Here is a 13,845-nt window from a genome sequence, read left to right on the forward strand (position 1 = left end):
AAAAAACAGTTAAGAGTTTCACATCCTACTTTGTACCCTATTCATGGAAAATGCAACTTCTTTATGTGGAAAGTAATCTTTTATGGTTAATTATGGCATCAGGGCCGAGAGCGATCATTTATTTCAGAGCTGTTTTGGCAAGGAAATAATGCACTGAGGAGAAGTCTAGGTTATTAGCCACATTAATTGGGTACTAATTGGATATTTAAAAAGTTCCACAAAGAGAACAAGCAAACATGCAAACAAGAACATCGGTTAGACGGAGACAACAGATCAATCACCTCTGGCTTTTAAAGAGCGGGAAGCACGCGCTACAACGTGACTGCAAGGAAAGCCATTTAAGTGCAGAGTGAGGCAGCGTCGGCTCGATAATTCTGTGGTAATTACAAGGCAAGGTAATCCCTGGAGGCACTGAGAGCATGTGTGTGTGTGTGTGTGTGTGTGTGTGTGTGTGTAGGACACTTAATACACTCTACTGGTGGGATGAGCACAAGTGCAGACAAATGCAGCATCACACACACACACATATGCACACATACACACAAACAACCCTTCATTAACAGCCGCTTTATATTTCTTAAACAGGGTGCTAAAAATCTATTTGATTGGTGGAATCTACTGTAGAGCATTATGGGTAATGTTGTTTTTTTGTGCATGCATTTCACAATAGATCTTAGTAGGTCTGCACAAGATTGGAAAAACCGGACATTGATGTTTTATTTTTCTGTGATATGTTTGCGATATGAATACAACTTTAGCAGATGGCTTGAATTGCTCTTTTTTGAATGAACTCATTTAATTAGATTGACTGGGAAATATTGGTAGCGGGGTAAATCAAATAAATTGCAAGCATAAATAAGGTTTGATAGATACAAATAAAGATAGAAGTGTAATAAGCAGTGCTTTGTGGTTTTCTGGAGAGTCGAACAGTAGTCAGATACTATGCAACTCTCACGTTTACCCACTGAGCTAAGCTTCAGTACCTGAATGGGAGACCACATTGGTTGCTGTTAGAAGTGGTGTTAGCGAGGCCAACCTGCGGGTCTCTGTGAGGCCTTATGCCCCAGTATAGTGAAGGGGACATTATACTGTTAGTGAGCGTCGTCTTTCAGATGAGATGTTAAACTGAGGTCCTGATTCTCTGTGGTCATTAAAAATCCCAGGTCTCTATATCATAATTGGCTTCATTACTCCATAATAATACTTTATAATTGACTTCATTACAGTCTCCTCTCCACCAATCAGCTGGTGTGTGGTGTGCGGTCTGGCACAATATGGTTGCCGTCATGTCATCTAGGTGGATGATGCACACTGGTGGTGGATTGTATAAAGCAATTTGAGTGTCAAGAAAAGTGCTATATAAATGTAAAAATGTAAATTAATATTACCATGATGTGACTATTGCGAATGCACACATTGCGATATTGATACTTAAACAATATATATTTGTGCAGCCCTAGATCACAACTTATTTAGTTTTTTTTTTAAATCATGTTTAACAGTGGACCTCTACATTACCCATGGAAATAATTCCACCAATTAGAGAGCAAAGTATGCCGAAAACAAAATGTAGCTCCGCCCACTGCCATGAAGTACAGCGTTGTTTCTATAGATGCTAAAACATTAGCTTTATATTTCTTTGTAATTGTAAATTTGTTTATTCACAACATGCCATTGTGTTTCTTTTCCTCTTTAAAGCCTTTGTCTGATTTTAATTTATTTCTTTGCTTCAAATAAAAATATCGACTCACACAATCTCACGGCAATTTGTAACTTTTTGATTTAGTGGCTAATATGTATGAACTCGTACAATGGTTCAGGATCTGAAAAGCTAAAAAAGCTACTCATCGATGAATTTGCTCTTCAGTGTTTGGACTCTCAATAATGACTTGAAACCACACAGAACTGAGCTAAACTGAACTGAACTTAAACACTAAAAACTGAACTACACTGTTCCAGTTACTATGACCATTTATGTGAAGCTGCTTTGACACAATCTACATTGTAAAAGCGCTATACAAATAAAGCTGAATTGAATTGAATTGAATCTCATTCATAAAAATTTTGCATGATTTGCTTATCCCCCAATGACAGTTGGGGATTCAGATGCATCAGAATAATGTAGCTACTAGCTAACAATATTTATATATAATATACTATATACTATACTACGCCGGTCTTATCTGCCTCTGAGCTAATTTACCTGAACTGTCTCTATCAAATGTTCAGTCTGCATCATTCTCACAGTCACTAAAACCCTTCTTATCTTCCTTTCATCTGCTGGAAGGGCCAGTTCTGTCCTTTTCTTCTTTCACTTACCATGGAACATGGTGGTGCTCGCTAATACACTGTTCCCTGTATTCATATCTATTCAAAAGTAGTATTGCCATTAACTAGATTTTATCCATAATGCAAATTCTATTACCACATAACAAATAAACATTATATTCCTAGCATTCATGTTGTTATTGTTACAACTTAAAAGTTCACAGTTGACCTTGCTAGCTAGCTAACACATTGCAATATTGCATGTTCCACTGTTGCACAGTGTTGACATTTGGTAACATACATTTGATCGATTTGCAAAAAACTAATTTGATAAAAACTTTTTGAGTTGTAAATATGTCATCATAACTTACTAAAGGTGATGTTTCAGATTTTTTTGTGGATCTGACATAATTTGATCCTTTGTTTTTAATCACTTTTACATTTGCATTCAGCAACTACTAACAATAAACACCAGTCTGTCACAAATCGTGCTACAGAAAAACACAGCATGTCATGTCACTTAACCAAAGCACATTAATGGCTACTCTAAAGTCTTCTCTTTTCAACAAAAAATTAATATTGGTCTTTAAGAAACAGTGGCAGGTAAATTTACATAACTATCATGTTGCCATATGATGACACCGTGCAGTAGAGGGTTAACCACTAAACCTTGTGAGATCAGGCCGGATTCACACACACACATAAAGCACAAAAGGCCAACACAAGACACAAACATTAGCCTCCCTTCATTAACACTTAACCCTGATTGGTGAAATGAACTGTACAGCATTATGGGTAATGTAGTTTTTCCTGTGCCGTGTTTCAGAAGTTTTATTTAAAATCCATTCATTTTCTCATTGTGAAATTTAATTAGAATTCTTTTCCTCATTAAAGATGTCCAATAGTCTTGTGCCGTTGTCTCTTTGCCTGATTTTTATATATTTCCTTGCTTCAAATTAAATGAAGCAAGCACACACACACACACAAACCACAAAAGCTCAACACAAAACAAAAACATAGGCATCCTTCATTAACATTCGCCCACATTTTTTTGTGCACTTAACTCTGATTGCTGGAATCAACTGTACAGCATTATGGGTAATGTAGTTTTTCCTATGTCATGTATTATTTAAAAATATATTCATTTTCTCATTGGGAAATTTAATTGCAGTTTGCTTCCTCTTTAAAGATGTCCAAAAGTCTTGTGCCTTTGTCTCTCTGTCTGATTTTCATTTAGTTATTTTTTTAAATAAAATACAGACTCACACACACACACATAAACCAAAAAAGCTCTACACAAGACACAAACATTAGCATCCCTTCATTAACATTTGCTCCCATCTTTTAGTGCACTTAACCCTGATTGCTTGAATCAATTGTACAGCATTATGGGTTATGTAGTTTCTCCTATGTCATAGAGGTTTTATTCATTCATTATTTTCATTAAGACAGTGGTTCTCAAACTGTGGTACATGTAGTGGTACGCAGGCTTCCTTCTAGTGGTACGCGGAGGAATCAAATATGTCATATGTACATGCTACATATATTTCAAAATTTATCAAAAATAATTTATATATGAATATGATGACATTTATTTCTAAGGTCTAGGCAACATTAATACTTTTAAGAACAGAAGTTTTTTTTTTTTTTACTATTTAAAAACAGTAATCATTAATTTTAAACTTTTAAAAGCATATTTTAATTTAAACGTTTTATTTATTTATTTATTTTTTTTTTTTTACATATAACACAGTGCATTGTTAATGTTCTAACTATTTATAATGTTTAAATTGGCTGACAATGATAAATATTTTTTTAATAATTATTAATCTCCCTCATTTTTGAACTGTGCAGTGCTGTAGCTGCTTCATCGGGCCCACTACGCTACTGTATTGCAATACTGCTCATTATGGTGGTACTTGGAAAGACAATTCTTTTCTGAGGTGGTACTTGATGAAAAAAGTTTGAGAACTACTGCATTAAGAAATTTAATTGTAGTTCTTTTCCTCTTTAAAGAAGTAAAGTCCAAAAGTGCCGTCAGATTTTCATGTATTTCTTTGCTTCAAATCAAATACAGACTTTCTCACACATACACACACACACACACACACACACACACACACACACACACACATAGAGATACACACATAAACAACAATAGCTCAGTGCCAGACATAACCATTAGCCTCCCTTCATTAACAGTCGCTCGAATTCCTCACACTTACACAAGGGATTACCGCAAGCATTTTAGAGAATTAATGGAAACATTGCTGGACAAGCTAAATTACACACCTAGTGTTGCAAATGAACAAAGCGTCACTGTTTTCACGCTTTCCCCTGCATTTAACATTGGCTAAGCGAGTATTTTGAGTAACCCAGCCCTCAAATGAAGGCCAGAAACAACCAGATAAGAATCCAGCCAACTCCGCGAGCAGCGAAGCGTGATGTTCTTACCAAATGATCAACTCTTGGCAACTGTCAAGGCTCTAATTCAGACGCAGCTATGTGAGAAGAGAGGAGCTTAAATGTAAAAAAAAAAAATTCTTCTGCGCTTTCCGCCCTCAGACAGGAACGTTCACGGCACACAAATCAGCAGTCTAGTCCTCTCCCTCTCAAACCAAATAAATATATTTGATTTGCCGTGGCTGCAGTGTCAATAAACAGGGCTTTGAGTGAGCGGCGCGTGTGCAGGCGTGAGAAAGGGAGCGGATCCTGCCAGGCCAAACACTGGAGATTCAGGGCCGGGATGAAAGGAGCTGTCAGAGGAATCAGAAGAGGAAAAACACATCTCCGTGGCACAAGCTGCCTTTCTGAGCCAACTTCATCTGCAACCAACCTGATATTTCCGTATCCATCTCTTTTCAAGAATCAGAGGAGAGGTCTTGGCGGCTAAAAATGCATATGGCAAGCCGTTTTAGCATTTAATCAAGCAAAGAAAAAACATACTATTATCTATTTTCATGCTACTAGCACTTTTTTAGTAGCTATTAGTGCTTATTCCTTTAGATCAGTGGTTCTCAAACTGTGGTACATGTACTAGTAGTGGTACGCATGCTTCGTTTGCGCCGAATCACGTCATTTACGCGAATAGCAGCACAGGATGTCTAGTCACCTCTTGGCATTGACTTAAAGGGCACCTAGGTTACCCCTTTTTTCAGATTTATTATAAGTCTTTTGCGTCTCTAGAATGTGTATATAAAGTTTCAGATCAAAATACCCATCAGATTTTTCATTATACCTTTTACAAGATGCTGTTTTATACTGATTTTCAGCAGCGGGTGGTTTTGTCGTACTGCGCCTTTAAGACGAGTCTTTCCCGCCTACTGTTTCTACATGCCTCCTCCCTCAGCTGCGTCAGACAACAGACAGACTTAAAGGAAGAAGGTCTCACGTAGCGTTTGTGAGATACTACAGTAAGAACTAACCTTTACTAATCAGTATTGTGAAGTTGCATTGATGAGTCACACACAATATCTTTACAAAGTTAACGCGCGCGCGCGCGCACACACATACACACACACAGATACACACGCACACCGCAGATGACACACACACACACACGGGCAGGCAGGCAGGCAGACAGAGCGCGCTTAGCTTAGTTAAGGCTAACCTCAAGTACTGTGTGGATATCTGTTATGCTAATGTACAAAATAAACCTGATTTAACTTCCACAAACCGGGATTGAAGCGTCTTCTTTTATAATTGTTCTGACACGCGGCTGTGCTGATAAAGTAAAGCTGAAGTAAAACGCTGTAATTAATTGCGGATCCTAGCGAACAGAACAGACCTTTTATTCCCGGTTGCTTTGCGTATGTCTGCCTGGTCTTGTTGACATATACACGCGACTACCGGAACATGTTAATGAGCGCAGCTGTCAATCAATTCGGTGGGCGGGGGGATCGCATACCTACGTAATGGTGCGATCGATTTGAAAACAGCTCCAATTGGCCGACCCTTTTTTTTGTAGTTAAATTGAAAAAAAAGGACTGGGTGTGTTCATATCACCCCAGTATGACGGTCTATACACTATACCAACACACAGATCTGTCCAAACAGCTTGAAAAGTAGTTTTTTTACCATAGGTGCCCTTTAACATGCAAATCACTCATGCTTGACGCTTCATCCGCGCCTGGTGTGAACGCACCATTACACTGTAAAAAATGCTGGGTTCCACACAATCCATTTTTGTTGGGACAACATGAAGGAACTGAGTTAACATTTGTTTTTACAAATCTAAGTGGACTGAACATAAAACAATTAAGTTGTCTGCTTTAAAACTCAAGAATTGGGTTATTTCAGATCATTTAAAATAAGTAGTTTGAGAAAAACAGCAAACATACTTTATGGGTGTACTAATATTGATTAATGTAGAGATACTAATGATTTGCTAATGCCCAATAAATTATTCATATTGTGGCGTTAGTATAAAGTGTTAACTTAAATATTTGTAGCTTAATAATAATCATAAGTATGAACAATAACTAGGACTTAATAGTACAAAAATATTCATTCATTCATTTTCCTTCGGCTCAAGGCTGATTTATACATCTGTGTATGCTCTGGCGCTGCCTGCTAGTAGTTGCAAAGCCCTCGCCGTGTCTGTCGCCGATGCTGACCTCTCAAAAAAGTAACCACACATTGCAACAACGCGTAGTGCAAGCTCTGTCATTGGTCGGCTAGGTAGCACTGATGAGTGTGGGCGGGACCACCCCCAAGAGCCGCGTGAACCCGAGTGTTTACAAGTGTCGAGTCCCGTGAAGGAGGTCAAGATGGAAACTGTTTACCTTATGATTAAAGTTCTAGCACGTCCGCCGGTTCCTGCCTCAAAATGAGCGAGTTTGAGCCACTTCTACATTAAGGAAGCATTAAAAAAAAAAAAAAGAAACACTAGCAAAGAAACTCGACACAGAGGAACTTAAAACCTTCTGCCAGCTAGAGTTTCGGAAGTGTTATTGCAGAGCAATACGAACCGAACAGAAGTATAAATGCACGGCTACATGCAAGGTATGCGCCGATCACTCAACGCGGAAGTATAAACCAGGCTTTAGTCCCTTATTTATCAGCGGTCGCCACAGCGGAATGAACCACCAACTATTCCGGCATATGTTTTATGCAGTGGATGCCCTTCCGGCCACAACCCAGTACTAGAAAACACCCATACACTCACACACGCACTTATACACTTTAGCCAAATTTAGCTAACCCGAATCACCTATACCGCATGTCTTCGGACTGTGGGGGAAACCAGAGCAACCGGAGGAAAACCAACATGAACACGGGAAGAACATGCAAACTCCACACAGGAATGCCAACTGACCAGGCCGGGACTCGAAATATCATCGCTTTTGCTGTGCTAACCACCGAGCCACCGTGCATCAAATAATTACTAGTGGCACAAAAACAGATAGCAGTATTTTTTTTATAGATTAAATATTAAAATAGCCTGCCGTAAAATGGATTCATGTTGGGATAATTGAAAACTCGCCATCATCTACAAGTGTGTGACACTTATAAATACAAACCCACTGTCATTTGAACGAGGCTCTTTAGTGGCAGACAGAACTCAAGTACGACACAAACAGGAAGCTCCTCTGAAATCTGAACTGACGGGCATTGGCTTTTATGGAAACAATGTGTTTATACTGTCAGCCTCACCTTTACGCTTGTAATGAAAAGGGTAAGTGATCCCCTCCTCGAGCTCAGACTATGATTTAGAAGTGAGATGACAGAGGAGAAGTGTTTTCTACATGTTTTTAAACACCGATGGGCGCTGAAGTGTCTGTTCAATCACCTCATAAAAGAGAGAGAAGTGTTCCCTCGGGCTGAGGCTCAAGACCTCAAAGCCTACTGACATTCAAAAACTAAACTCCATTATGTCAGTGTACTGTTACCATGTGACGTATGGATTATATGTTTGCGTATCAAGGCAGGGAGCTACTCACACATCCGCCGGCCAAGATTTCAGCAGGTAGAGGAACGCTGCCGTCTTTCTGCAGCGTCTTTCCTCTCACAAAGTCATTCACCTGTGAAATAATAATAATAAAAAAACAATGAAGCATCAGCTTTGGTTTGGTGGAGGTTTGCATGGCAGACACCTATACGTAAAGGTATAAAGTGGCAATTGTGAGATATTAATGAACAATTGTAAGATGTAATGTCAGATATACTGTTTTGTGCTATTAAGTTTCACAACTGTGAGATAATTTTGCAAGTGTGAGATTTAAAATGAGATAGAAAGTAGATATACTGTAGTCTCAATTCTGAGAAACCAAAAGGGTTGCATGAGCAGATATCTATACATGCACAAATACAAGATATTTGTCTCTTATATGTAGACCAAGAAGGTCGTTAGTTCGAGCCTCGGCTGGGTCAGTTGGTGTTTCTGTGTGGAGTTTGCATGTTCTCCCTGCATTCGCATGGGTTTCCTCTGGGTGCTCTGGTTTCCTCCACAGTCCAAAGACATGCAGTACAGGTGAATTGGGTTGGCTAAATTGTCCGTAGTGTATGAGTGTGTATGGATGCTTCCCAGAGATGAGTTGCAGCTGGAAGGGCATCTGTTGCTTAAAACATGTGCTATATCAATTGGCGGTTCATTACGCTGTGGCAAGCCCGGATTATTAAAGGGACTATGCCAAAAAGAAAATGAATGAATAAAGGAAAATGAATGAGTAAAAGTACACATCTTTAAATGTCCTCTAAAAGTACTTGTTACCCAATAATTTTACTCAAGTAAATGTAACGAAGTAAATGTAATTCGTTACTACCCACCTCTGATTAAAAGTCAACACCCATAATGCAATTCATAACCGTAAATAAACTAAAACACTTGTGAATCACAAATAAGGAAACTTTTTCTAACAGTCTATTACTTATTACACAGCTCTCGGGAATACTCGATTCTGATAGGTCAATCACAACATTCCAAGGTATGTTATTCCCAGATAACAACCGCTCAAACTAAAAAGTCATCCGGGTATTTTAAATCATCTGGACCATTAGTGAATATATTCTATAGCAGGGGTTCTCAAACTTTTTCGCTTAGAGGCCCACCTTTTTCTCCAAAAACTTTTTGAAGGCCCAAACTGATTGTATAGTGAAAATGCTTATTTTAAAGCTTTATTTATTAGCAAAACATTTGTTTTACCTTCTATTATTTCCTTATTTTTCTAAATCAGTTCATGAAAAAGCTTGAAACATTAAGTTGAATAAGTTGACTCTGGTTGAAAACGTCAAGTTGAAAACGTCAAGTTGAAAACGCCAAAAAGCGAGTGGCTGCACAAATGTGCAGGCGGTGACCAAATCCAGCGAAGAGTGACTGCTGTTTGGAGAAACGTTTGGCTTTGATGGTGGGTTTAGCCGTTGCCCGAGATATTTCTGTGATTGAAAATATAAATACTTTAATACATACTCATTTGGTGAATTCAAGTATATATTTTTTTATACTTTTGTTTGTTATGTTTAGTATGATTGTAGTCGGTGGCTTATAGCTATCTGGGCTAAAGTTAAATTTGTAATATTGACAGATTTATTCCAGCTGGCACCCGAACAAAAAGTAAAATATTACCCACTTGGGGTTTAAGGTAGGGCCACCGTTACAAGTCCCTTTACTACTCAGGGGTCCCCACAGCAGAATGAACTGCCAACTCATCCAGCATATGTTTTACGCAGCGAATGCCCTTCCAGCTGCAACCTAGTACTGGGAAACACCCATACACACTAATTCACACACATAGACTACAGTCAGTTTAGTTCATCCAATTCACCTATAGCACATGTCTTTGTACTGTGGAGGAAACCAGAGCACCCCGAGGAAACCCACACCAACAGGGTAAGAACATGCAAAACCAGGCTCAAACCAGGATCTCAAACCATCTAAGTTTGTTATTCAAAGTCGTAAACATGACAAAATGAAGTCGCACACACTCAATAATAGATAACTTAATCCATTTGTGTTGGGAAAACATGAAGGAATTGTATGGAACCCAGCATTTTTTACAGCAAAGTCTCGACTGTGACATAAAAAGTTCCAAACACTAAAGTATATAAGCACGCCTGCTGATGCCCAGTTCAAGAATGAGCATCACTCTGACAGGGGCTCAAACAGAAAACAGACTGACTTGTTTTTCAATGGGCTCAGGCTGCAGTCAGGAACTGAGGGGTGTATTTCAGAGAGTTAAGGGCTTTGGTTTTAAAAGGCCATGCTGATGTGGTGAAGGCAGAGCACTTACTGTAAGCTTTATGGCTTTCTCGGGAGCCACGCCCAGAAGCTGCGGTACCAGGCCTATAATTAGAAAACAAGTTGATTAAAAAAGACAGGGGTGAAGAGGGAAGCAGCACTTTCCTCAATGCAAAAGCTGCTGCCTTTAGTTTCCCTATCATCCACACACTAATGAACACTATTGATGTGGAGTGTTTAAATATTGGAAACTTCACAGCACTACAAACTCCTTTTTTCCCTTTAAAATGAGCCTCAACCAAAAGTTTACACAGGCCTCAATTACGACGCAGATTTCTGGCTTGGACGAAAATAAACTAAATAATCTGATTTAAAACTGACGAGCCACCCGCGGCCGTAACAAACAAGCGCAGTAATGTGGGCAGTACTGTGCGAGTCCAAACAGGCCACACAGCGAGATGAATGGACACGGTTTCTGCGTGCATGGCCTACTGAGCGCATTTGCGTTTATATACAAGATGGAGAATTAAAAAACAAACATATTTTTGAAAATGTAATCATCCGTCGCAATTCTCATAAACTGTTATTGTTCTTGCATGCTGCCGATTTCGTTGTTTGCCAGGATGGTGACATCATCGGCTGTTACTTTGATTGTAAACAATCGGCATGACTGCAAATATAAGCAAATGTTTTTTGCTGACCTAAGAAGATATTATGATAAAACAAAACAAATGCCTCTGATAAATGATTAAAAATAAAATAAATAATACAAATAAAATTATCTAAATAAAATGTATATAATCAAATACAAAAATAATAAAACAAAAATGTAATTAATTTTAATGATAAAAATTACATTTAAATAATAAAAATAAGATGAAATCATAAAAATGTAAATTAAATAATACAAATTAAATAAAATTAAATAATAAAAATAACATTTAAATAAAAAATAAAATTAAATAATAAAATTAAATTAAATAATAAAAAATAATTAAATTTAATTAAACAAAATAATACAAATAAAATAAAATAAAATAAATAAATAAAAAATATAATAAATTAGATTTAATTTAGTTTAATTTAAATTAAATGAAAAAATAAATAACTTAAAGATAAAAAATAAAATTTTATTAAATTAAATATATATATATATATATATATATATATTTTTATCAACAATAAAGCTTATTATAAAGCTTAAATAATCAAACAGATATTTTTTAAGTCGGAAACATCTCATCATGTGCCTAAAAATCTTCCATTTTATATAAAGCTGGGAATGAGTTATGTTGTTTATTATATTATATTATATTATATTATATTATATTATATTATACTATATTATATTATATTATATTATATTATATTATATTATATTATATTATATTATATTATATTATATTATATTATATTATACTATATTATATTATATATTGAAAATAAGTTTTTTGCTTCAATAAAAGTGTTTTTAACATTAGTAAATACTTTTATTATTACCATGTATCAGATAATATGAAATATAACAATCAACATGGAAAATTTTTTATTTTTTCCTAACAATAATAGCTGTCCAGCTTAAATTAAAAAAACGAAGGATGTATAAAAAAAATAAAACGTTTCTAAAAATAGTGTATTCAAATCTTTTCAGAATAGCTTTTAAATCATTTCTAAATGTCTTACGTAGGTGCTCATTTACTGTAACTTCTTTAATTCTTTTTTTAAGTTTTACCCTCTGCGCAATGTTATAATGTTAGATGTACCTTTAAATGTGCTGCAGAAAAAAACTTTTATTATTATGACAAATAAAATAAAATAAAAAATGCATTACTACAACCACTAAACGCATTTATCTTTAAGTCATCTTTACGCATTTGCTAAAAGCCAGTTCTCTCCACTCTCCTGAAAAAAAAAACTATTTACATGTAAAACAAAAGCACTTAGTGCTTCTTCAAATACAGAGCTCTCTGTCATAACCACCCATACGCTCTGCTAAATCGAGCAGCGGATTTTTCAAAACCACCCCTGTTTCATGATCCAGCGGGTGATCAAGATCTCAGCCCGTCTTTTGTCGGCTTTATGATTGACAAATACCAGCAGTTAGTGTTTCTCAATGGAGGTCACATGCCAACTGCACCTCGCAATCGCAATTTGAATCTGTGACCTCACCCAGTGCTTTAAAAACTCTAAAAGCAGAGCAGATCCTCATTATCCGAGTGCCATTGACTGCGTAGCGCATTCATGTTCTTCATTGTTGAGTTCCCTGTGCTGGTATGCGCTCTTTCATGCTCTGCTCATTGTCCCCTGCGGCACTGAAGGTAGACTTAATCTCTTCAAAGCAGGTAAAGGTCAAAGGGAAGATGACCCAGGCCCTGCTTTCATGAAAAATGCTTTTTTTGTTGTTGCCTGACTGACCTCTGTAGAGGCCGAAGAAGCCCTCGTAGCGCACGACCTTCTTAAAGCAGTCCAGGCTGTTCTTGTACATCAGCTCTTCCACTAAGGACCCTGAAGAGCGCTGGTTCTGCATGCGGGTCTTCACCAGGTCGATGGGGTACACGGCCGTCGCACCTACAGCTGATATATGAGGGGGGGAAAAAAGGGTGTAAAACTATGGTAATATTGGTAAACCTCCTAGATGTTATGTCTGGTAACATATTGCACTGAAGTTCACTTCATTGCACTGAACATATTGCACAAGCTCCTTGTCAGGATTCTGCCACTTCGATCTTGTTAATTCCTGTTTTGGTGGCAGATTCCAGACACTAGTCCTGTCATGTCTTGTATGTTGTGCTCAGCTCGAGTTTTCTTGGGTCAAGCACTCATTTTCTGTCGTTGTCTGTCTTCGTCTTTGTACGAGCGCCGTCTTGGATATGCTTGAGAAGCTTGCTCTCGTCCAGGTGTGTTTGTTGCTTTGTTCGCGGCACTGTGTTTTTGTTTTCAGCGCTACATAGACTGATTTCACGCGGCCGCCATTTCGCCAAAAGCGAAATCGAGGCTTCGGTGGTAAGAAACCCGAAAGTATCATTGGGAGTTCCATAGGAATGTTGTGTAACTGACTACATAGCTTATCAGTGAAGAGAAAGGTCCGTTCTGAATGAATGGTGAATATAATAAGGGATATCAGAGCTCATTTTCAGCTAAGTTAAGGGAAATGGCACTAGTTAGCTAACGTTTTCTTTCCCAAACACACGTTTTTAGATGTTTTTATTAAACTGTTTCTTTTATAATATTAGACTCGTCACCATACTGAATTAAAAGAAAATAACATAAATTTCCCGCGAACATAAAGGCACTGTTGATGGCTTTCTTAAAACAGTGCTGATTTGCCATTGTGGTCACGTGTTCAACAGAAATTATTGTGATTGGCCGAGAAGGTCATCAGTTCACCGCTGTTTACACAC

At 37.4% G+C, this 13,845-nt stretch overlaps 1 protein-coding gene across 4 annotated transcripts in view; it reads right to left on the bottom strand.

The window, feature by feature from the left end:
* Positions 1 to 13,845, bottom strand: part of slc25a13 (solute carrier family 25 member 13) — a 97,090-nt gene that overhangs the window by 27,124 nt on the left and 56,121 nt on the right. For all 4 annotated transcript variants that reach the window (XM_088651524.1, XM_088651522.1, XM_088651525.1 and 1 more), the window contains 3 exons: positions 12,860 to 13,018; positions 10,497 to 10,549; positions 8,211 to 8,291 (listed from right to left, as the gene is read on the bottom strand). In XM_088651524.1, coding sequence (XP_088507650.1) covers positions 8,211 to 8,291; positions 10,497 to 10,549; positions 12,860 to 13,018 — 293 coding nt within the window. The remainder of the gene's footprint in view (positions 1 to 8,210; positions 8,292 to 10,496; positions 10,550 to 12,859; positions 13,019 to 13,845) is intronic.

The sequence above is a fragment of the Danio rerio genome, chromosome 19 (assembly GCF_052040795.2).
Source record: "Danio rerio strain M-AB ecotype USA chromosome 19, GRCz13ab, whole genome shotgun sequence".
NCBI classification, from domain to species: Eukaryota; Metazoa; Chordata; class Actinopteri; order Cypriniformes; family Danionidae; genus Danio; species Danio rerio.